At 35.2% G+C, this 25,760-nt stretch overlaps 1 protein-coding gene across 1 annotated transcript; it reads left to right on the top strand.

Annotated features, from left to right (window-relative positions):
- Positions 1-5,642: 5,642 nt before the first annotated feature.
- LOC103164091 (RNA polymerase II elongation factor ELL2-like) lies at positions 5,643-7,181 on the top strand. Its single transcript, XM_035450116.1, has one exon. It carries the CDS (start codon positions 5,643-5,645, stop codon positions 7,179-7,181), a length of 1,539 nt encoding a protein of 512 aa, XP_035306007.1.
- The last annotated feature ends 18,579 nt before the right edge of the window (positions 7,182-25,760 follow it).

Raw genomic sequence — 25,760 nt, 5'->3', positions numbered from 1 at the left:
AGCAAGAGCCACAGATTGGTATAACTACAGGCATGTTATTTATTCCAAGTGCTTTTCTAGGCCCTTGAGGATTTTCAGGAATGATATCAAAGCACCAAGATGCTATGAAGATAGCTGTGACCACCGCAAAACCTTCAGAGCCAAGTCATAGGCACACAACAACCACAGAGAAAGAATGACATAAAGACACAGAGGCTCATCTTCTAGACAATAAAGCTGTGAAGCTATAAAAAGAGTGTATCAAAAGACATCTTTTCTGACCAATGTGTCTCTAAATGAAGATGCCAACTCCCAAGGACTTATGGGTAATATATCAAGACCAAGTTCATCAGAGACTTAAAATTCAAGACTTTTCTTTTGGACTTCGAACTAACATGGAATCAGTTACATTTACCTTTTTCAAAATTCTCATTTTTCAAATTATTGCATTTTGGCATATATAACACATTTTTTTACATGTTCACAGCTATAAAGAAATTTGTCTCAGAATAAATTTGATTATACGAGTAAGTTAAAATTCTAAACTTAATGCCTTTTAGCTCATAATACAAAATGTTAAGATGGGGGTGTTGTAATTGATGTAGTTTTCACATAAATGACATGAATTTGGATATGTATGGGTGGAAGTCTGTGGTCTGAGTACTTTTCTCACACTTGGACTTAGGTGTTTTTCCTATTGCTATGACAATAAGGCACTTAAGGTAACAAATGCTTATTTGGCCTCACAGTTGTATAGTCCATCATGGTGAAATTCAATGGTAGCAGGAATGTGAGGCTGCTCATCACATTTCATCCATACTAAGGAAGAAGACATCAATAAATTCTGTGCTTTGTTATATTTCTCCCTTTTATGCAGTATAGACCCCACTCAATGCAATACTGCTTCCCACATTAAGGGTAGATCTTCTCATCTCACTAAACCTAACTTACATAAGAGCTAATAGAACTTCCAGCAGACTAAACTATTAAAGATAATCCCTTCTATATGTCCATAGACTTAACTCTTTAAGTGATCCTACATTCTTGTCATTTTTGCAATAAAAATTGAGCATTATACTCCTAGATGTTGAAATCTTCACCAACAAGTTGATGGGGAGACAAAGAAGTAGTGAACATAAACTAGATTAGTGTCTTTTATAAAGAGACCCCAGAAAGATTCTTTTCATATGCTATTCTAAGACATACTGATATGGCACTGTATATAATTCTGAAAATGGCTTCCCATCAGACACCAACTGTGAAGGCACCTAAATTTGCATTTACAGCTTCAGATATTTGCTATTTATAAACCACCACTCTATGATTGTTATGGCAGCTCCATCTAAGCTAGCTAACATGAATTATAAATACTTTTAAAATCACGGACTGGAGAGATGGATCAAAGGTTAAGAGCATAGACTACTGCTATTCTAGATGACTCAGGTTCAATTCCCAGGATGCACATGGTGGCTTACAACCATCTGCAACTTGAGTTCTAAGAGATCTGACCCCTTCTTCTAGCCTCCAAGGGAACCAAGTGTACAAATGGTTAACAGACATACATGAAGTCAAAACAATACAACACATAAAACTAAATTAAAATCTTAAAATAACAACAAAAACTGATTTCAGAGAGTTGTATGAAAGTGATATCTTTCAGGGAACTGAAGTTTCACTTTAAGTTAGGGAATGGAGAATGTTAGAGGAGATTAGTGATTGTGGTGTCAGAGTTCTAGAAGCATTGAGATGTTGACACTTACATAGCGAAAGACATTGAGTGCTGTGTGAAGGCACACTACAGAGACTATATTGCTCTAGAAAGCTCATAAGCTAGATGATTACAAAGAATATGAACAGGTAAGAAAGGGAAGACATATTCCTAAATTTGGCTAGATATCAAGGGTGTTGATTAGCAATAGTGATTTAAACTTGTGTTTGTGCAATTCTTTCTTTTACTACAAAGGTAGAACAAGTACTATGTAATGGATACCAGTGAGATCTAAGACTTTCTATAAATGCTTTCTTCATTCAAACAGAAAATTGTTCAACATTTGGGTTTTGATGGTCTCATTGTTTACATAGGGTATCTATAGTGACCAAAGCCATGTTTTGAGGAACTATCAAACTGGAAGCTGATATAGTACATACATTGGTATATATGATTTATAATATATAAATTGGACAGATTAACAAAGTTTTGTCATTTTGACTCCTACAGAATGCAATGAGTCCTTATAACTTAGATTAATGTTCTCAAAAAGGTGATCCCAGAGAGATCCCTATCCAATTTTGATATCCCAGTATAAGCTATCAAGACACAGCCTGTGGATCAGAAAGTAACTTCTCATTAGTCACCAAATGGATATACAGGTAAAGCTACACATTTCAGATTGGAGAAACAATCAGGCAATGTCTTTTAAATATGTTTTAGTGATAGGGACCTTTTACATGTTATTCTGTCCCATCTCACAATCCTTTCTTAGAAAAACATTTAATGCATTATTAACAATGTGCCTAACTAGATCTCTTCAAATGCAACAAATATTTTACATATTTTTAAAATAAAATTTTGTCACCAGATAACTGACTATATTAGAGTGATGTTCACTAATTTGAGTAATAAGATTCATGTAAACAAGTTAATTCTTCACAGCTCAAAATTATGCTGTACAACTCTGTCATTTCACACAGTTTTGTACTTTATGACAAGTTTTGAGGGCTGATTATATAAAACTTGAGTTTTCATTTCATGAAAAATAATTTTATGTAATAAAATATATATTCCATTTTATGTAATTATTTCTAAGTGAAATGTCAACTCCTTTGCTGTCATATTATTTAATTTTTATATTTACCCATATATATATATATATATATAATATATATATATATATATATTGCTAAAATGTTGACAACTTGTATTTAGTAATGTTTTATAATTTTCTACCATGTATCCATTGATTATTATATTTTTATTGTCTAGTAGGATCTGGTATTTTGTGCATTTTCATCTATTTTTCTATACCTTCTAATAGTTCCCCATCCTGTTAAATATTATTGATTTATATTATATTATTATGTAGAGAATCTCTCTATTTTTAGTCTCATTTGTGAAATTATTATAGATCTAGGGAACCACAACTAAGCCCACAGAATCAAATAGCCAGGGCTCAAAGGGGCTCACAGAGACTAAACCAACAATCAGGGAGCCTGCATGAGACTAACGTAGGCCCTCTGCAGATATGTGGTAGTTGTGGGACTTCTAACAGTGGGAGCAGGGGCTGTGTCTGACTCTGTTACCTGCTTTTGGGTGTCTTTCCTCTTACTGGGTTACCTCATCCAGCCTTAATAGGAGAGGAGGTACCTAGTTTTACTGCCACAAGATATGCATGGCTGCCTGATATCTATGGGAGTCTTCCCCTTTTCTGACTAGAAAGGGGAAGTAGGTGCAACAGGGGGAAAGGGGATGTTTGGAGAGAATAGAAGAAGAAAAGGGAGGGGAAACTATGATCAGGCTGGAAAAGCTAATTCATCGATAGAATAAAAAAGAATAGTCTGGGTCAATATTTTAAGGACTTTCATGTCTATAAAATAATTTTCTATTTTTGTCAAAATGTGTCTGTCTTCTCATTCTTTTGCCATTAGAAAATTCTTTATCTGGAAATAAGACTGCAATTGGAACATTTTTTAGTATATATCTAAAACATTGTATATATAAAGACAGAAAAGTCAGCTTATTTCTTTTTATATTCACTAAGGATCTCCAGCAGATTAAAATAGCATTCATGTATGTGTTAAGGCATCTTAATGCTGACTATACTTCTGCATTGCATTGGTTTTATGCTATTTCTACATCAGTTATTTCATACTTTTATTTTATAGAAATGTACCATGAAGTTATGGGACCATGAAAAAGAGGAATGAAACATCTCTCTGACATTAATAGACTCATATACTTCTTGATGTGATAGAGATATATCTTCACCTTACAAAATGCAAAGGTATTACTAGTTACTCTCTTGACATTTAGAAACTGCTTTTCCTGTGCACCTATTGTTTAAAGAGTATAGTACTATTGACAAAGATGACAAGGGTCAGTAAAATCACATATAAAAAATCTGTGTGGTTCTAAAGGTCATAGACTAGTGTAAAAACAAATGGGATAATGATATAATATTTGTTATTTTTCATAGAACTTATACAAAATGCCCTTGGATAATAATGAAAGAAATAATTATTCTTGATAATAGTTGTTACATATTAACTTAGTTCTGAGATGGATTTTTAATAGTGAATAGAAATTTATCATAGTGAAACTATCAAGAGTGAGACTTAGAGAAATGTAAATAAAATTGACATATTTTTTTAAGAACTACCAAGTGCTTCATCAATATTTGAGAGCTAATTCTAGCTACTGGAGACAATCAATGTACAGATGGACAAAACTCAGTCCCTTATTAAATGTATATTCTGGTCAAAGTAATGTACATGAAACAAACAAGCAAATGTAATGATTGTATTAGTATATTGCCCTATACAAAATAATAGGAGGAGTGTTCTGGGGTTACTGTAAATGGTAGAGCACTATCTTAAATAGAAAGTTTATGTGAAGGCTCTATATAAAGAAGAGGAATAATGCAATAAAAGATTATTGAGAGAGGCAATAGTGAAAAAAGGGGATACCAAGTAAAAGGTTGATAGAAAAACACATATGAACAAATCACTTCTGCTCATTAGAGAAGTATAGAGATTAAAGAATGTAAGTAGACACCTCTGCATTCTTTATTTTTCTCTGTAATTAGCACAAATTATATGGTCATAAGGGAGAGCCCCTATGGGTAGGGCAAACTCCAATCCTATAAAAGGCTAAAAAGATGTTTTTCATGACAGACTAAGTGTAATGTAGACATGCTCTTAAACATGTCATATGGAAGCCTTCTCCTTCAGCCTCCAGTAATTTTTAGATGTTGTTGATCCTACTATCAAGTACCTTTACTTAAGTTTATGAGGAGGAGATAACTTTTAAATATTGAATTAAGAGAACAACATATATTCAGTTTGAGCTAACAGGGCCTCCTGAGGAGAAACTATGAAGATAAAAGATAAATAATTAGATTCTTACAACAATTTTACCCAGGCAAAATTTTCCTCAGTCAGCTATTTCTTACTTGTTCAACTAGGATAAAATATTTTGTAAGTATAGTTTTATAAACAACAACAATAGTTCATACATGCCAAAGAGAGTAAAACCATTTTATCTTTCAAACTTTGATCTTTACAGATATGACTCTTTGGCTTCTTTTGGAGGCAAAGCAACAGGAAAAATGGTAGGACAGATACCTGTGAAAGAGGGAGACAGCATAGACCCAGGGCTGAGCAATGTCAACAGGCTGCCCATGGGGTTTCCAAGGCCAATCTTTCAGGCAAGTCCCACATACCAGAAAAATAAGCATTCTTTACCTTCTCAAGGTTCTCAATTCCAAGGATTTCAACAGCTTAGCAAAATGTCACCAAACAATTCATCTACTGATATGAAAATCTTTAACTTCCAATTGTCAAATGTGGGTAATGACACCCACCAAGACAAAACCAACAATCCCCAACCAAATACTTCAAACTCTACTCACCCACAATTCAACTGCCCACAATCAATTCAAGACAAAATGACATCAAATAGGGCTGTCAGCTCTTCTCAGCTGACTCCACCAAGAATGACAGAAGCAGAAGAGAAATCCTGCAATACATGGAAGAATATTAGAAAATCATATGTACAGAGGAAGGTGCCAGTTCGAAAAGTGCCTCATTTTGTTCCTGACAAAGCACATGAGAGGAGAGGAACAACAGGCCCTCACAACCCTGCATATGCCACCCGAAAGTCAAGGCCAATAAGCGGTGTCCACACTCGGTCATATAGGGACAGAGTGATTCACCTGCTGGCACTAAAAGACTACAAAAAATCTGAACTTCTTGTTCAACTGCAAGAAGATGGCATCAAAATAAATGATAGCAATTTTCTTGGAAAAATTCTGCTGCAGGTGGCTAATTTGAATGCCACCACTTTGTCATATACTTTAAAAGACAGTATCTTCAAAGAGGTTCAGAGAGATTGGCCTGGTTACAATGAGGAAGACAAGCAGTCATTGGATACGGTGCTTTCTAGAAAACTACATCCATTTCACAATGTTACCAAGGCAACCCATTGCAAAGAATCATCTGTAGTTTCTAAAACAGATGATGCATCTTCCTCAAAAGATCATTTTCACTACTTATCTGGTATTGACACTTTAATGAAAAACAAAGGTGGACTCTTTCCCCCTAAATCTTCTCTACCGTTAACATCAAATGGCCAAGAAAGTGGTAACAGTGAAAAATCTATAATTCTACCATTATCTGCAACTACTACCAAATACATCCCTTCACCATTGCCAACCTCCCATATGCCAATTTCAAATTCACCACTGCTTATGAAATCCAATCATAATGTTTGCAATGCTCCAGAAAGATCTGGGACTCAAAATCCGTGTGACAGCAACAGCCATGACAGTGGCATGTTCGAAAGAGAGAATAATAAATGCACTTCTTTGGAAGCTCCATCCTGTGTTTCAGTTCAAAAAAAGTATTCAATACCAAGAGAAATACAGCATTTCATGCCTGAGAAGTTCAAATGTACATTTGCAAAGAGAAAAACAACCATCCCAAACAACATTATCAGCATGATGGAGAAACAGAAACTAGAATTTAAAAAACAAGATGAAATTATGAAGTCAAATTCCAACAAGGAAGTTAAAAAAGTTTTTCCTGACTCGGGGAAGACGTGTTTTACATCTGAGACTCCAGATTATTTGACCAATTATTCCATTATAGTTTCCCCTGACCAACGCCAGTGTTATGAGAAGCAATTCAGGGCAGATTATAGTGAATATCAGGCCACGTATGACAAAATACAGATTTCATGCACACCGATCATTAACCTAGATTCAGAAAGAAAAGCCTTTTCTCCAGGATCAAAAGAATACCAAGATATTACTAAAAAAATTTCAGTAGCATATCAGAAAATGCGACAGCTTAATCCTAAATTTTGTGAAGAAAAAGATAGATGTGTGTTTCTTTACAACAAGCTGGTTCACATTAAAAAGTTAATAAATGATTTTGACCAGCAAGGAGTAAGTCAACACATTAATGGAGGGTTTGGACAAGAATAAACCTTATTTATTGAAATTCCAGATAACTTGCTCCAAGATTCTAAACAGATGGCATTTACAAGTTTTTTTGAAACTTGTAAAAAATATTTAAATTTCCTTTATTTATATATGTTTATATATATATATATTGCTTTCCTAAAATTCTGAAGCTGCATTACATGATTCTTTAACCTCCAATATTTGTGCTTTTGTGAACCTGATGTCTATGAAATAAAATTGTACACATATAAAAATAAAGTGAGCAAGTTGAAATACTTTTGGATAAGCAGTGCCTCTTCCTGGATGGTTTTAATTCAAGTTAATTGTTCAAACGATGGTTTAGAAATATATGCATAGTACTTCTTCATATCTTGGGAGAACATCAGTTATAGTCCATTACCTAAAGATTTCAAACTATGGGGAATCTCTTAGAGTTACTACTGCTGTCATGAAACATCATGACCAATGCAACTTGTGGGGAAAGGTTTTATTTGGTTTATGCTTCCAAATCACTGTTAGTCATCAAAGGAAGTCAGGAAAGGAACACAAACAGGGCAGGGACTTGGAAGCAGAAACTGATACACAGGTCATGGAGGAGTGCTGTTTACTGGATTGCTCCTAAGGCTTTGCTCAGCCTGTTTTCCTATGACATTCTGAACATAGACATCCTGGAGAGCTGATGGTGTTCAGTCTGCATCAAAAGCATGAGGAAGCTAGTTCTAGTATCATTGAAGGAATGCAACAGTAGTAGTACCAAGATAAATACATTTTATTAGCAAGACTAAAGGCAAAGTGGCGAAAAGAAGTTTCCTTCTATCTCTTGTTGTATTGGTTGCTTCTGGGGAATGCTACCCATATTTATGTTGAGTCTTCCCAACTAAAACAATTTGATAAAGAAAATCACTCACACGTGTACCCAGTGATTTGCCTTTCAGTTGATGCAATGTCCATTCAAGTTGATAACCAAGATTAACCATCTCCTGTTTTATGTTATGTTCAGGCAATATTTTTTAAACTATCATTGTATTTAATGATAAAGTAAGTCAAAGCTCTTCCTTTAATACCATTCCTCTATCTTCAAGTCCTGATATTATAGTCTTTTTATTTTTAATTATTGTCTGATCGATTCAAGTTTCTGAAATCATGTTTCCACTAAGTATTTTAGTTAACATACTAAGTTTTTCACTTCTAGCTTCCATTCCATTTGGTTTTTCTTTAGTATTTCTATTCCTTTATTGAATTCTATTTTCATATCCTTAATTGAATTCCTTATTTTATTCAGTTATCTGTTTATGATCATTAAAGAGTTTATTAGTGCCCTCTTTAAATACATTCGGGAATTATTTTTTGTCCTTGAATTCTGTGAAAATAACTATTTTTTTCTTTTGAATTCTTTGTTTGAAATTTATATAAGTGTCTTCCATAAAACATTGTTGCTATGGAGTTTGTAATTTTTGGAGAAAACCTAGTGACCTGGTTTATCTGCCTTTTTTTAATTGAGACTTTCAAATCTGGAGTTAGTTTGATATTTGAAGCTTTCTGGCATATGTGGTTTTAGTAAGTGACTGGATTAATGCTCGATGCAAGCTAAGCTGCTCTTGGCTATACTGGGTGATGTTTGGAGTTTACCTGTGGGGATTCTCAGTATTGATTCTGAGATTGAGTATCTCTACTGCACTAGGGTGGGATGCAGCTTCTGACTTGTTGAATGTGTTCTGCATAGTGCACAGGTGCAGGGAGTTTTGTTTTTTGCATGAACTCTGTCCTCATGAAACAGGGTCTTCAGTATTAGCAAGCTAGTAGCAAAAGTACTAGGGTTATATGCTGTTGGTCTCAAAATTCAGAGAAAGCCAGTTAGAGTCCCTATTGGTACAGCAGTAGCTGATGGATATTTGAGAAGGGATCACCATGGGTTAGTGGCCCTGCCCTTAAATTGTCAAGTCAGAGTCCTTATGGGTTTGGGCACACAACCAAAAACAGCAAAGGCATTGGATAGCACATGGTGGATCTCAGACCTTATACTGGATCATTTGGAATCCCTAGGTGTCTCAGCAGGTGCCTACAGATGGGGGTAAGTGGGGTCATGGATCACATATCTCTGATCAAAAATGAGATCAATAACTATGATCCCAGGAGGAGCCTGAAGGTAAGGCAATGGGATAGAAAACCAGGTTGTAAGCATCTGACCTATTACTAGGTCAGTCAGAGTTCTTTCAGTCTTTCTAGAAGCCTAGAAATGGACAAGGCCTTTGCAAGCTGGGTTGTGAGTCTCTGCCTTTAAATTAGTCAGTTTCCTCAAATCTCAGTAAGAGACTGAAGACAGCAAGAGAATAGGGGAATAAGTCTTGTAACCCTTTGTTTTGTGTCAGTCTCATTCCACAGGGGTCCCTGCAGGAATCTAGAGATAGAAGAAAATAAATAACACGTCTCTTACTTCACAAAGTCAGAGTTGTTCCCATTTTTATTTTGTATAATGATTATTGATTTAAATAAATGATTCATATAAATTTCGAGTCTTACATAATTATCAAATTTCTCTTCATTATTTTGTTAATTAATTTTTCATAAATTTTACCACTACACTTTCCATTTTCATAAATATGTATGATTTTGTTGCTACTATGTTATTTTAATAGTGTTAGAAAATTTCTACACCTGAGTGTAAAATGAAAAACAATCATGTATTGTCTTCATAGGGTTTCTATTAGTGTAAAAAGACACAATACCCATGGCAACACTTACAAAGGAAAATGTTTAAGTGGGGTGGCTCACTTAGAGTTCAGATATTTATTCCATTACCATCATGGTGGTAAGCAAGGAAGCATGCAGATAGACATGATGCTGGAGAAAGAACTGAGAGTTCTTACATGTTGATCAGCAGGCAACAGGAAATGTTCTGAGATACTTGGTGTGGCTTGAGAATATATGAGACCTCAAAGCTTGAATACATAGTAATACACTTCCTCCAACAAGGCAATACCCACTCCAAAAATGTCACAACTCCTAATGGTGCCACTCCATTTGGGGGCCATTTTCTTATAAACTATCACATTGTCTAATTAATAAAAGTCTCTGAGGTACTCACTGAATAAATACTTATTACATTCTGTGGTGAACAACCTGAAACTGTTATACAATGACAGTCAAACAATGTTTTTCCTTTGTTTAGCAAACTACGACAGGTTTTGAGTAATGTCAAATATCAGTGTTTCCTGTGTGACATCTAGCATCAGAGTTTAGTAAATACTTCCTAATTTCAATTGAAGTGTAATAAATTCAATGACAGTTTTTACTGTCCCACCCCCTTCGGTAAGGAAAACCTTTCTCAAGTATAACTGCATTTAGCATTGTCATCACCTTGTTAGTTTAAGAAGGAACTTCTTCAATGAACCTAGTCCTCCTCTCAGCAAGAAGATCTCACAATTTGACTCAAAATCACCATCCTCAGATGCATGTCCTCATTTGCCATATGTCTAATTAGGTGCTTGCTTGAGACAGAATTGGTTTTTCTTGCTCATTAAGAGTGTTGAACCCAAAGAGTTTCTTTCTGCCTCTGCTTTTAACAACACCTCAAATTAACTTCTGTCAAAAAATGAAACAAAAGAGAACCAGTGATATCTCACCTACTTGTTCCTGTGACATCTTTAAAAAAGAAATCCAAAGATTAGGGAATTTTAAATTGAAACCAAGCGTTTGCCACAGTTACTCTATGTAAAGCCTGTAATTAATGTTTTGACTCCTTTTGTGGCTTTTCTAGCATTTGATAAAGATAAATCAGCTCCAACAAGGAGATGATAGGTAACTTGTGCTTCCTGTGAAGCTATCAAAGAAAGTCAGTTGTTTAGATATGGCAGATTTCTGATATCTTTAATCTCTATAACAAAACAGGAGAACTTGTACGTTGTACAAGTTCATTTTAAACAGCTGAGCAATGTAAGCTCTGTCTTTGCTGGGCTTCTGATTCTCATTCCTAGGACCTAGTATAATTATATTTATAGTACTTTATAATTGATAGCAGTTTATAAAATTCCATTTGTATATATGCTTAATTCCTTGACTAGAGTCTCAACAACTCAGTAATTGATGAGTAAAATATGCCATATAAAATTACAATTTAGGAGATCACCGTGGGATATTAAACTTTTGGTACTTATCTGTAAAACTTAAATCATGATCAGAATATATTGTACAAATTTTATTTTCAGTAATAAAAGAAATATAAGAAGTAGATATATACAGTCAATTATTTAATGGATTAGAAGCTTGAGATTTATAAGAAACCACGTGAGTTAGCAGCATAGAAAATAAAAATCAAATAGATGGTTTTTATATTTTTATTTGAATTATAAACAAGATTGATTTACATGTCAATCCCAGTTCCCACTCCCTCCCCTCCTCCCCGACCCCCACCCCAACTAATACCCTACCTATCACATATCATTTCTGCTCCCCAGAGAAGGTGAGGCCTTCCATAGGGGTCATCAGAGTCTATCATATCCTTTGGTATAGGGCCTAGGCCCACCCCTATGTATCTTGGCTCAGGGAGTATCCCTGTATGTGGATTGGGCTCCCAAAGTCCATACCTATGCTAGGGATAAGTAATGAACTACTACAGGAGGTCCCGGAGATTTCTGAGGTCTCCTCACTGAAACCCACGTTCCTGGGGTCTGGATCAGTCCCATGCTGGTTTCCCAGTTATCAGTCTGGGGAACAAGAGCTCCCCGTTGTTCAGAGCAGCTGTTTCTTTGGGTTTCACCAGCCTGGTCTGGACCCCTTTGTCCATCACTTGTTCTTCTCTGCAACTGGATTCCAGTTCAGTTCAGTGATTGGGTGTGGGCCTCTGCTTCTACTCTCACCAGCTGCTGGATGAAGGCTATAGGATGGCATATAAGTCAGTCATCCATCTCATTATCAAGGGAGGGCATTTAAGGTAGCCTCTCTTCTGTTGCTGAGATTGTTAGCTGGTATCATCTTTGTAGATCTCCCGACATTTCCCTAGTGCCTGATTTCTTGGTAAACCTAAAATGTCTCCCTCTATTATGGTATCTCCATTCTTGTTTTCTTATATTCTTCTCCCGACTCAACTTTCTGCTCCTTCGTGTCCTCCTCACCCCACCTCTTCTCCCCTTCTCATTTCCCTAGCTCCCTCTCCCCTCCCCCATGCTCCCAATTTGCTCAGGAGATCTTGTCCCTTCCACCTTCTCCAGGGGACCATGTATGTCTCTCTTAGGGTCCTCCTTGTTTACTAGCTTCTCTGGCAGTGTGGATTGTAGATTGGTAATCCTTTACTCTATGTCTAAAATCCACATATGAGTGAGTACATACTGATGGGGAATGTACTTCTTTGTATGTTTATCTTGTTGATTATTGAATAAAGAACTTGTTTGGCCAATGAGACAGCAAGTTAGATGGGACTAGGAGTCAAAGAAGAGTCTGGGAAATGTAGCAGAGAAGAGATGATCCAGGCAGGAAGTGACATAGCAAGGAGACTCATATTTAACCAAGGAGAAATAGGAAGGTCCCCTTATTCTGCTTCCTCCTCCAGCAGCAAAATGTGATCCACCGGCAAGGAGGGATGCCAATAAGATGTCCTATAAGATAAGTCTTATAAAATATATAGATTTATGATAATTAAGACTGAGCTAACAGATGAGGAATCCTAGTCATTGGCCAAGCAGCATTTATACAAGTCTCTCTGTGTATTAATTTGGGCCCTAACTCTGGTGGGTGGCTGGAGGGGCTTGGTGGCTTTTGGAGGAAAGATTTATCATAACAACATACCACGTGTGTCTTTTTGTGATTGGGTTACCTCTCTCAGAATTTTTGTGTCTATTTCTATCAACTTTCTTGCAAATTTCAAGATTCCATTGTTTTTTTTTTCTGCTGAGTAGTACTCCATTGTATAAATGTACCACACTTTCTCTGTCCATTCTTCAGTTGAGGGGCATCTAGGTTGCTTCCAGTTTATGGCTATTACAAATAATGCTGCTATGAACATCATTGAACAGATGTCCTTGTTGTATGGATGTGCATTATTTGGGTATATGCCTAAGAGTGAAATTGCTGGATCTTGTGGTAGACTGATTCCCATTTTACTGAGGAAACTCTATACTGATTTCCACAGTGGCTGTACAAGTTGACACTCCCTCGAGCAGGGGAAGTGTGTTCCACTTTCTCCACATCCTCTCCAGCACAAACTGTCATTGGTGTTTTTGATTTTAGCCATTCTTACAGGAGTAAGATGGTATCTCAGTGTTGTTTTGATTTGCATTTACATGATGGCTAAGGATGTTGAGCACTTTCTTATGTGTCTTTCAACCATTTTAGATTCCTCTATTGAGAATTGTCTATTTAGTTCTGTTCCCCACTTTTTAATTGGATTGTTTGGTGTTTTGGAGACTAGCTTCTTTGTTTTTTTGTATATTTTTGAGAACAACACTCTTGTCAGATGTGGGGTAAACAAACAAACAAAGCACCCACAAAACATGCCCATTTTTTAAAACCTAATGTCACTTCTTTGAAAAGATGACCTGGGTGATTTGTGGATGCTTCAGAGCATCCAGTTAGCCAATGTAGGGAAGCCAGTCATTTGGAAAATAATGCCTGACAAAGATTTCAAGAAAATAGAATTACAATCTCATGTAGTAAAATTCATACAAAAGTGTAACATTTTCTCTTTTGCTTTTTTGATTTTCTGTTCTTTGACAGCTTCATAGGGGTCTATAATGAGTTTTAGTGCTTTTGCCCACTATTTCCCTGCCTTATTATACCTTCTACTGTCACCAAATCTCTCCTCCTTCCCCTCCAACCTCTGCTTTCTCCTTCTCTGTGTTTCCCACTTTGTTTAAATAGGGTGGCCTGCATGGGTGCTTTCCTTCACTTCAGAGTTGGGTATCAAATGGCAAGTGATTTTTATAAATCTAAAGTTTCATTCTTGATGAAGTTTCATCACAACTCAGAAATGGCTCTCCATTAACAAAGCTATGTGACAATTCACAAAGTGAAAACTGAAACTTTATCAAAGAAAAAATATATTTGTACAATGAAACAAGTAATACTTCAGTCACTAATGAATAAAACAGTGTGGCCCACTATCCCTCAACACTCACTATTCATCGTGCTACTAAAGTTCTTTTTTTTCTTAATATTTTGTAATTTTTTATTAGTTCAATTAAGAACAACCTTGTTTCACAAGTCTATCCCTTCCCACTCTCCCTCCCCTCCCCAAAAACCCTTCCCTCCACCCCTGACCTACCCCCCACCCCATCCTCCCTCCATTCCCCAGGCAGGGTAGGGCCCTTGATGGGGGCTCCCCAAAGTCCACCACATCATCCTGGGCCACATGTAGGCCCTCCCCCATGTGTCCAGGCCAAGAGTACATCCCTTCAAGTGGGATAGGCTCTCAAAGTCCCTGCTTATACAGGGAAAAATACTAATCCACTACCAGGGGCCCCATAGAGTGCGGAGGCCTCCTCATTGACACCCATGTTCATGGGTCTGGATGAGACCTGTACTGGCTTCCCAGACAGCAATCTGGGATCCATGTGCTCCCCCTTGTTCAGGTCAGCTGTTTCTGTGGGTTTCCCCAGTGTGGTACCCACCCCTTTGGTCTTCATTCCTCCCCCTCTGCAACTAAGTTCCAGAGTTCAGTTCAGTGTATATCTGTGGGTGTCTGCTTCCATTAGCCACTGGATGAGGGCTCTAGGATGACATAAAAAGTAGTCATCTGTCTCATTATAGGGGGAGGGAATTTAGGTTATCCTCTCCACTATTACCTAGATTGTCAGATGGTGTCATCCTTGTAGGTCTCTGGGAATCTCCCTAGTTCCAGATCTCTCCTCAGATCTATAATGGCTCCCCCTAATAGAGTATCTCTCATCCTGCTCTCTTCTATTCTTCCCCAAAGTTAATATTTCTGCTCCTCCATTTCCTCCTCTCCTCTCCTCTCCTTTCCTCTCCTCCTCTCCTCCTCTCATTCTGGCAACTCCCTCTCCCCCACCCTCATGCTCCCAATTAGTTCAGGACTTCCTGCCCCTTCCCATTCCTAGGGTCCATGCATTTTTCCCTTAGAGTCCTTCTTGTTTCCTAGTTTCTTTGGTGAAAAGGATTGTAGGCTGGTAATCCTTTGCTCCATGTCTAGAATTCATATATGAGTGAGTACATACCATGTTTGTCTTTGTGACTGGGTTACTTCACTCAGGATGGTTTTCTCTTGTTCCATCCATTTTCCTGCGAGTTTCAAGATTCCATTGCTTTTTTCTGCTGAGTAGTACTCCATTGTATAAATGTACCACATTTTCTCTTTCCATTCTTCAGTTGAGGGGCATCTAGATTGTTTTCAGGTTCTGTCTATTACAAACAATGCTGCTATGAACATGGTTGAACATATGTCCTTGTTGTATGAATGTGCATTAGTTGGGTATATGCCCAAGAGAGGAATTGCTGGATCTTGAGGTAGACTGATTCCCATTTTTCTGAGCAACTGCCATAATGATTTCCAAAGTGGTCTTACAAGTTTGCCTTCCCACAGCAATGGAGGAGTGTTCTGTTTTCTCCACATCCTCTCCAGCATAGATTGTCATTGGTGTTTTTGATTTTAGCCATTCATTGCTTTCACAGTATCCCATAAGTTTGGATATGTTGTGTCCACATTCTCATTGAATTCTAGGAATTCTTTAATTTCTTTTTTTATTTCTTCCTCGACCCAGGAATTGTGCAATTGGGCATCACTTAATTTCCATGAGTTTGTAGGTTTTCTGCAATTTGTGTTGTTGTTGAATTCTAACTTTAAAGCTTGGTGGTCTGATTATATACAGGGATTATTTTAATTTTTTGTACCTGTTGAGGTTTGCTATGTTGCCAAATATGTGATCGATTTTAGAGAATGTTACATGTGGTGCTGAGAAGAAGGTATATTGTTTTGTGTTTGAATGGAATGTTCTATAGATGTCTGTGAAGCCCAGTTGGGCCATAAGTTCTATTTGTTTCATTGTTTCTTTGTTAAGTTTCTTTCTGGTGTTCCTGTCCAGTGGTGAGAGTGGGATGTTGAAGTCTCCCACTATAAGTGTGTGCAGTTTTATGTGTGATTTGAGATTTAGTTATGTTTCTTTTATGAATTTGAATGCTTTTGTATTTGGGGTATAAATGTTCAGAAGTGAGACTTCATCCTGATGGATTTATCCTGTGATGAGTAGGAAGTGACCTCCTTCATCTCTTTTGATGGATTTTAATATAAAATCCAATTTGTTTGATATTAGGATTGCTACCCCGCTTGTATCTTGGGTCCATTTGATTGGAAAATCTTCTCCCAACCTTTAATTCTTAGGTACCATCTCTCTTTGAATTTGAGGTGTGTTTCTTGTATGCAGCAGAAGGATGGCTTCTGTCTACTTATCCATTCTGCTAATCTGTGTCTTTTTATGGCTGAGTTAAGACCATTAATATTGAGGGATATTAATGAACTTTGATTGATCATTCTTGTTTGCTTTAGATTTGTTGGTGGTGTTGAAATTATGTGTGGGTTTCCATTGCTTTTCTCTTTGGTCTGTTGGTAAAGTGGGATTATCTATTGCCTGTATTTTCTGGTTGTAGTTAACTTTCTTGGGTTGCAGTTTTCCTTCCAGAATTTACTGTAGGGCTGGATTTGTGGATATGTATTTTTCCGAATCTGGTTTTGTAATGAAATATCTTTTTTCTGCATATATATTGATTGAATGCTTTGCTGGGTAGTCTGAGCTGGCAGCCATGGTCTCTTAGTGTAGGCTTTCAGAGTTTCCATGGAAAAGTCAGGTGTAATTCTGATAGGGTTGCCTTTATATGTTTCTTGACCTTTTTCCTTTGCTGCTCTTAATATTTTCTTTTTATTCTGTATGTTTGGGGTTTTGAGGCAAGGAGACCTTTTTTTGGGTCCAGTCTATTTGTTGTTCTTTAGGCTTCTTGTACTTTCATTGACATGTCTTTCTTTAGGTTGGGAAAATTTCTTCTATGATTTTTGTTGAATATGTTTTCTATGCCTTTCAGTTCAATTTCTTCACCTTCTTTTATACCTATTATTCTTAGGTTTGGTCTTTTCTTGGTATCCTGTATTTCCTGGATATTTTGTGTTAGGGATTTGTTGAACTTAAGATTTTCTTTGGTTGATGAGTCTATTTCTCCTAGTGTATCTTCAACTCCTGAGATTCTTTCATCCATCTCTTGTATTCTGTTGGTTATGCTTGCATCTGTAGCTCCTGATTGTTTATCCAGCTTTTTTATTTCCAGCATTCCTTCAGATTGTACTTTCTTTATTGTCTCTATTTCAGTTTTTGGGTCTTGAAGTGTTTCCTTGAAATATTTATTTATATCTTGTATTTTTTTGGTTTGTTTTTTTCTTCCATTTCTTTAAGGGATTTTCTCATATCCACTTTGAGGCCCTCTATCATTTTCGTGAAGATGTTTTTAAGGGCATTCTCTTATGCTTCATCTGCAGTGTGATGTTGTGGTCTTGCTGGTGTATGGTTCCTAGTCACTGGTGGTGTCATATTGGTTTTTCTGTTGTTTAATGTGCTTTTATATTTTCTTCTTCCCATTCTTTCTTCTGGTGTGTTTAGCAGGAGTCTCTTCTTCTGCTGGTAGGTATGGGACCTAGATTCCCTTCTGGTAGATACAAACAGTTCCAATAATCTGATGTCTGTTATCTTCTCCTCAATGGTGGATGGATGAGGGGATTTTCCTGGAGCTTTGGCAGTCTCTGGGTGTGCTGGAGCCTGCTGGCTGAGTTCAGATCCTGTGAGCAGACCTCTGGAGTCAGGTGTTTCCAATTCCAAATAGATTGTTTTAGAAACTGAAGTACCAAGGTTCTTTGAAAACAACTCAAAAAGAAGAAAAAAATTCACCCACTCATAACAGATAAAGGAATAAAAACAAGTTTTTTGTGGTTCATGATCAAAACTTCACCAAATATTCCAGTTTTGGATTTCTCGTAGTTTTATAGTATCATGTCTTATTTTTAAATATTTAGTTCCTTTTTGGGGTAAGTTTGGTATATGTGAGATGAAGTCCTGGTTAATCTTCTGAATGAGATTATCACATTTTCCAAACATTATTTATTGTCATTTATTTATTTTGTTATCCAAAAATCAGTTGATCAGAAAACCATGAATTTAGTTTGGAGACCTCTGTATTGTTTTATTTATCTATCTGACTTATTTTAACAGTCTGGTGCTTGTTTGATTACAAAAATTTTGAAGAATAGGATATGTTGTCTCTGGCATTGTTATTTTTATCTAAGATGGCTTAATTAGTTGAGGGATTTTTTGATTATATATGAATTTTAAAAACTTTTCTGTGAGAAAATGATATGAAGTTTCACAGTGTTTATATTGAATTTATAGATTTATTTGTATAATACAGAAAATATGACAATATTAATTATTCTACTCTATGAACAACATAGGAGATTTCCAGTTATTGTTTAGTCTTCCATTCAATCCATGAATGTTTAAATTATAAAGTCTTTAGCTAGAGACTCTGAATCAATAAATAAAGTAAAAATTAATCCAATCTTTAACATTCTTTCTAAAATGTATTCCAATATATTTTTTGGAGATGGAGGCTATTTTTAGTAGAGAATGTCCTTCTCTATGCTGTGAATATATGATTCAATTATTGTTTCATGAAGAAATGCTGTTTGGCCAGTAGACACTCAGGGAAAATAGGCAGGGCTACTAGACTAGGAAAATTTTGGGAAGAGGAAAGGAAGGGGAGAGTCACCAGAGAGAGATACCATGTAGCTACCTGGGAAGGTAATACACCCAGACATTCTCTGGTAAGATAAGGCCATGTGAAAAATATATAGATTAAAAGTTAAGTGTTAATAAATAAGAGAGCTCTAGACAATAACAAGTCTGAACCATTGACCAAAGAGTTTATAATTAATATAAGCCTCTGTGTGTTTATTTGGGACTAAACAACAGTGGGACTGGGTGAGACAGAAAGTGGGACTGGGCAGGATAGAAACTCTGTCCACATATTTTAAGGAGTTCCATCATCTTGAATTCCTTCTTGCATAAACTAGCATTTGTATACAGAAATAATATACTTTTTTGTATTTTTTCTGTATTCTGCAACTTTATTGAATTTCTTTGTTGGTTTAATTTTGTGAGAGAGAGCTTGGTTGGCTATATTTAAGAGTATGTTCTCTGGAAAGAGGAACAATTTAATTAGAATATAATTTATTTTTTCCTCTTACCTAATTTGTTTGGTTAGAATTTAGAATATAAGTTTGAATAAAATTGGTAGATTGCCAGGAGTTTGAGGTCACCCTGGCCTTCATAGTTAGACTGCTTCAAAGTAAAATGAAAAACACATCAAACATCAGTGCCAAAAAGAAATGGTAAGAATAGTCAGACTAGAATTTTTCTTTCTCTTCTTTTGTATCCCACTTTTTCCTCCATTTTTAATTTAAATTACAAACAAGATTATTTTACATGTCAATCCCAGTTCCCTCTCCCTGCCGTCCTCCCCTGACCCCACTAGCACCCTACCTATCCCATACCATTTCTGCTCTCCTATATTCTTCCCTTTACACAACTTTCCTACTCCCTTATGTCCTCCTCACCCCTCCTCTTCTCCCCTTCTCATTCTCCTAGCTCCCTCTCTCCTTCCCCAATGCTCGAAATTTGATCAGGAGATCTTGTCCCTTTCCCCTTCTTTGGGGGACCATGTTTCCTAGCTTCTCTGGTGGTGTGAATTGTAGGCTGGTAATCCTTTGCTGTATGTGTAAAATCCATATGTGAATGAGTGCATGCTATGCTTTTCTTATCGTGACTGGGTTACTTCACTCAGAATGGTTTCTTCTAGTTCCATCCATTGGCCTGTGAATTTCAAGATTCCATTTTTTCCTGCTGAGTAGTACTCCATTGTGTAAATTTACCAAATTTTCTCTATCTGTTCTTTAGTTCAGGGGCATATGTAAAACTTTTCCTCACTAATTATAAAGGTTCTTTGGCTTAATATAGAAACTTTTCCTCACTATGATTTTTCTTTGGCTAATATAGGTTGACTAAATTGTTTGAACCTATATTATTTCCATTCTTAAGTTTATGATGATTTTTAGAGTTACAATTTATTGAATTTTGTCAGAAGCTTCTTCTGCATGTATAACTCAAATATACATAGTGAGAAGAAAAATAGCTGTTTAAAGATACAATCATCAGACTATGTATGCTTCTCTTGTAAGAACTGCCTCTTGCTTTTCCTAATGACAGTCTAATTTATGAGCTTCTTTCAAAGAATACTTGCAACTTCTAGGTATAACCACTCTAGTTGGCAGCATGAACCTGTCATAGTTGAGCCTAAAAATGAGGAGGACCAAAGCACATTCAATAGTCTGATTCAGAACATCAGACAATTTATATTCTGTATGTTATACAATGTCATATGAGTTTAGGCTGTCTAAACCCATGAGTACAACCCATTCATGGAAGTATTCTTGATTAACAAAAGCAGAAATTTGCAATCTTAAGCAAACCCACTACTATTTTCTACACCTTGGAGGGGCATGAAAGCACAGTCCAGGAACAACCCATGTTATAGAGGAACCATGTTATGTAACCTGCTTACAAGACTCCTGTCTTGTTTATTTGGAGTTTTCTTATAAATACTCATAAATCTCACTTATTCATGGACATTATTCCAACACTGGTGAAAAGAGAACTGTTGAGGATGTCCAGTAAATATACCCATCATTACCATTTCCATTACATTGTTTGTTTATATCTTTTAGAATGAAATTATCAACTTAAGTAGATATTATTTCCAAAAACTTTAAATGCTAACTAACCCAAATATTATCTCTACAAAACCTTTTCTTAAAAACTATTTTTCAGCCTGGGGAGTAGTGAGTGTTGGGGGTGGGGGAGGAGAGATGGGCATGAGGGGAGGGAGAGGGAGAAGGGACTTACATGTGAAACAAGCTTGTTCCTAACTTGAACTAATAAAAAAAATTTAAGAAAAAACAGGTTATCTCCAGAATAAGAAATAGAAATAAAACAAAACTATTTTCCAGTGTGTTTTTTAAGTTGCAGATCCTTTGGTCCCACATATATTCAAATGATTTCTAAATGACTTGCCACATCATTAGAGACTGTACCTCTAACGTGAACAAAATTAATTTCTCAAACAAAAAATTATGTGTTGCAAGTTTAACAAAACATTGAAAGTTCAAACTATGTTTTAATGAGGATGCTGATTGACCCATCTCTATGGTGGATAACATAACTATAGAAACAGACATCCTCCTTTCACCACTTTTTCTTTTACATTTAAGAACATGATTATTAAAAAGTATGAGGAAATTGCCCTTAAGGCATATTCTATGATTTTTTTTTAATTCTACATCAGCCTAAATATCCAAAACTCAGAAACAATAGAAAATGTTAATCAATAATAGGATGATTGATGGATGTCTTATTAAATTTAGAATTTTGTGTGTATCTAAAATAATACATTAAATTGAACTAATAAAGATAGGATGAAGAAGGAAACCACTGGTGTAATATATAATATCTAAATGCTGGTCTATCATTACATAAGTATTTTGACATCAATAAAGTACATTTCATGTTATTATTGATCCTATATATTCATTTAGTAAATATGAGCATGTAATCAATTTTGTTGACTGAGTCCATGATTTAATATAAGAAATAAGCATAAGCAAAATATTATTTTAGAGAACTATCTGCTTGTTGAGTTGGCAAGTTTATTCAGTCAAAATTATTGAATAACTATCTTGAGACATGATTTTTTTATTCTTATGGGGTAAATTTTAATAATTAGCCATATTGGAAGAGCTTTGTGATGATTTTCATTAAATAAAGAGTACTATGGACAAAATCAGAAGTAATTCAGATGCCTTGTCACAAAATATTGATGCACAGTTTAGCATAATAAAAGAGATTTAGCTAAAATAAAGAAGAATATAGTCAAATGAAGACATTTTCTAAAATGACCAAGTACCATTGTACCTGCAACGGACTTCAGGAAGATAAAATTCAAGAAATTTTCCTAAACTGTAGTCAGTGAGAAGCTATGGTAAGACAGGGATAATTAGGGAGAAATGATATGATTCAATTCTCATTGACAATGATACTAGGATCTTTTGTCAAAGGACTGGCACGCTCAGAGTTGCCTCTAAAATGTAACTAAGAAAAGCAATAGGAGGAATGAAGATGATTTGATTGTGCTCTGTCTTTTTGAGAAACAAAGAAAACAAAGTTTCATTGATTCCAGCCTGTTTGTCTCTCCTGAAAATACAGCATCCAAGTTTGATAATTTTGTGATGATGCATGGCTAGCAAAGATAATACAAGTTTCAAACAGCTGATATGCAAAGCTGAACAGGATGACTGGCTATATGGCAGAGACTGAATATTATCACTAAGAAAAAGAAAATTTTTAAGAAATTGAAGACCCCGCAATAAAAAATAAAATAAAATCCAAAGGAAAGAAGAGCTTAAGAGTGAATAAATGAATAATAAATTATGATTCTAGTTATCTGGAACTTTTTCTATGGAACCGTATTTACCAATCTTGCTCCCCAATTCTATATATCTCAGACTGTTCAGTAACATTGTGTAACAATACAAGCTTTTACAGTCTATTTCTACTAATATTCATTCATTTATCCATTATAAAACATTTATTGATTACTAACACTAATGAATCAGACACATTCCCTTATAGAATGGTTAATTGCTACCCATAAATAACTACTAGGACTTGTTTGCAACAAGTTTGTATTAGCTATTTTCTATGGCTTGGAAATTCTAGAAGCAATTTGTTGGATAGGTGTGGCTTCAGATTTCTCATCTACCCATCAATCCCAACTGCCCATCCTCCTGAAGGGTTAATTGAAGGTTGCTCACAACTGTTGGGAGGTTGAAGCAAATTTAAACCTGGAGAAATACATTTATCTCTATATTGGCATTTCCACAGAGTGGCTTTAGTATTATAACATAACTGATGAGTGTCTTGAGTGATACCAACATGGAAATCTCAGTGTTTTCATCACAAACCTGGAAGTCAAATACTGACACTTATACTATGTTGTTTTGTTTACATAGAGTCAGTCCTTATTTCCACATTAGAGAAAACAATACACAACACACAAACATGGGTACTGATGATAAGAACCACTGGACTTGACAGTTCAATGGCTTCCTTTTAAACAGCATATTTTTAATGCAATAAATTAAGTGGGTTGCTATATCATTTTTAATCCTTAGATTTAATAATCCTCAGAGAAAACTGAACTTTTCCAAATTTCCTTCTTCTAACACCTGAGATACCACAGAAAGATGAAGCCTAAAATTACTGACCTTCTCCTAATTTTGCTGTATTCTAAAGTCAACAAATCTTGAAAATAGTGGTTTACAGATGTTTGAATCATTTTGACACAAAAAAGAAGTCAAAATTTTAATAGCTATATTATAAAATGACATTTGAGGTTGATACTAGAAAAAAGAAAACAGAACACTTGAGGCAGATACAAACAGGAATTATGATTACAGAATCATATTTTAAACTTAATATAGTTTTGAATGGGATTTTTCTGTAATGTAGACTGAGTTCATAAATGTGAAAAGAAAAAGAAAACTGTTTCCCAAATACCAGAATACTAAAATCTACCATATTTGCTGTGTGTGTGTGTGTGTGTGTGTGTGTGTGTGTGTGTGTGTGTGTGACAATTTCTATTTTATGTTCTTTTGAATTTGGTATCTTAAGAACTTATTTTGCTCATATATTTTCTTTTAAGAGTTTCAGAGATTTTTACATTTTCTATCCATTTAGAATTATTTTCTTATGTTATAAAGGATAATGATCTAATATTTTTGTTTTCTTTCATATAGATAAAATTATGAAAAGCTAATCTTCTCTCCATGCAGATTTTGTACTTTATAAAAAAATCTGAGTTCCGTACATTAATATATGACTTGTAACCTCTGTAATTATGAGAAATATATTTCCATACTTTATGAATCACCTGATCTCTGGATCTGTTATAGTAGCGCAGACAAACAAAAAGAAGGGGTATTTGGCTATTTCTAATCTCTTCTGAGAAAGCTAGCTAGTGTGAACATAGCTGAATATATTTGTGAATAATCATTTAATAAAATTTAATGTTTGGTGGTATTTCTACAAATTCCATTATATTGTTCTATTCACATGATTACTTTTATCTTTGGGTTTTTATATTAATGTTTTGTTTTCAAGCATATTTAATTTCTCTATACTGTTTTTATTTTCAGATTTTTTTGCTATTTTACTTTTACAAAATAACAATAGAATCAGCTTGTCTAGTTCTAGAGGTAAACCTTTTGGCTTTTATTTAGATCATAGTATATTAATGAATAAATCATAAATAATTTTCTATCCATTTAGAATTATTAGAAATGAATAAGAGTTATATATTTATAAAATACAAATTTTCTATTTTAATGATATATATTATTATGTATATGATGTAGACATATATAGTGGTATCTAAACTTTTAATGTAAAGATAAATCTCAAAATAAAAATATTACTTTCTATTAGAGGCATACAGTTTTGAAAAAGCAGCATGAAAGTATGTTACTTAATGAAAGTAAAATGACAATAAAATAAGAAATACATTAGTCATATCATGGAGTTTAATTCAGTGTAATTTATTAGTTAAGAGTAAAATTTTCATAACATATGATTAAATCATTATGAATATGTAGGATACACAGTAAACATTTGGAAAATACTCTGATTTGTAAAGTCGCAATTAAATAATGAGTATATACCAAACAGATTCAATTTTCACCACTTATGTAGTAGTTCCAACACATCAGAAAGTCCAATTCCATGAGATTTGATGCCGTCTTATAACTAGCATGATCATCAAACATGTTCATGACGCTCAGATGTACATGCAGGCAAAACACTCACAAACATAAAATTAAAAAAAACAAAAAAGAAGCAGTTGAGATAAAATGAAAGACATTATGAAACTATTTAATACATTTATTTCCCCCAATTTTTAAACCTTATAGAATGAAATACACATTCAAATCAAAAGGCAATGTATCGACCAGATATGGCCAGACAATGTCAATGTCAATGTAAGAATCATGAGTCTCATCTTAAATGTGATCAACCAAAGTATAGGCGTGTGTGTGTGTGTGTGTGTGTGTGTGTGTGTGTGTGTGTGTGTGTGTGTGTGTGTGTTATATGGATGAGTGTACATATGCAAGTGTGTTACAATACATGCTGATATATTTATACTCTGGCTCTTTACTCTTTGGAGGTCCACCAACCAACTCCCAAATGAATCACATGCTGTCTTTTTCTTATTTATAAATGCCTTTGTTTGGCTTGTTTCTTGCTATCTTTTCTTTACTTAAATCATCCTATCTACCTTTTGCCTCTGGGTTTTTACCTCTTTTATATTTCTATATATCTTTCTTCTTCATGGCTTACGGGGTAGCTGGGCAGCTGACCTCTGGTGGGCTCATTCTTTTTCTCTTGCTAAAATTTCTATTTGTTCTCTCTGCCTGACAGCCATGCCTATATTTTCTCCTCTCTTGATATT

The sequence above is a fragment of the Cricetulus griseus genome, chromosome X, assembly GCF_003668045.3.
Source record: "Cricetulus griseus strain 17A/GY chromosome X, alternate assembly CriGri-PICRH-1.0, whole genome shotgun sequence".
Lineage (NCBI taxonomy): Eukaryota > Metazoa > Chordata > Mammalia > Rodentia > Cricetidae > Cricetulus > Cricetulus griseus.
This window is presented reverse-complemented; position numbering and strand designations above follow the sequence as displayed.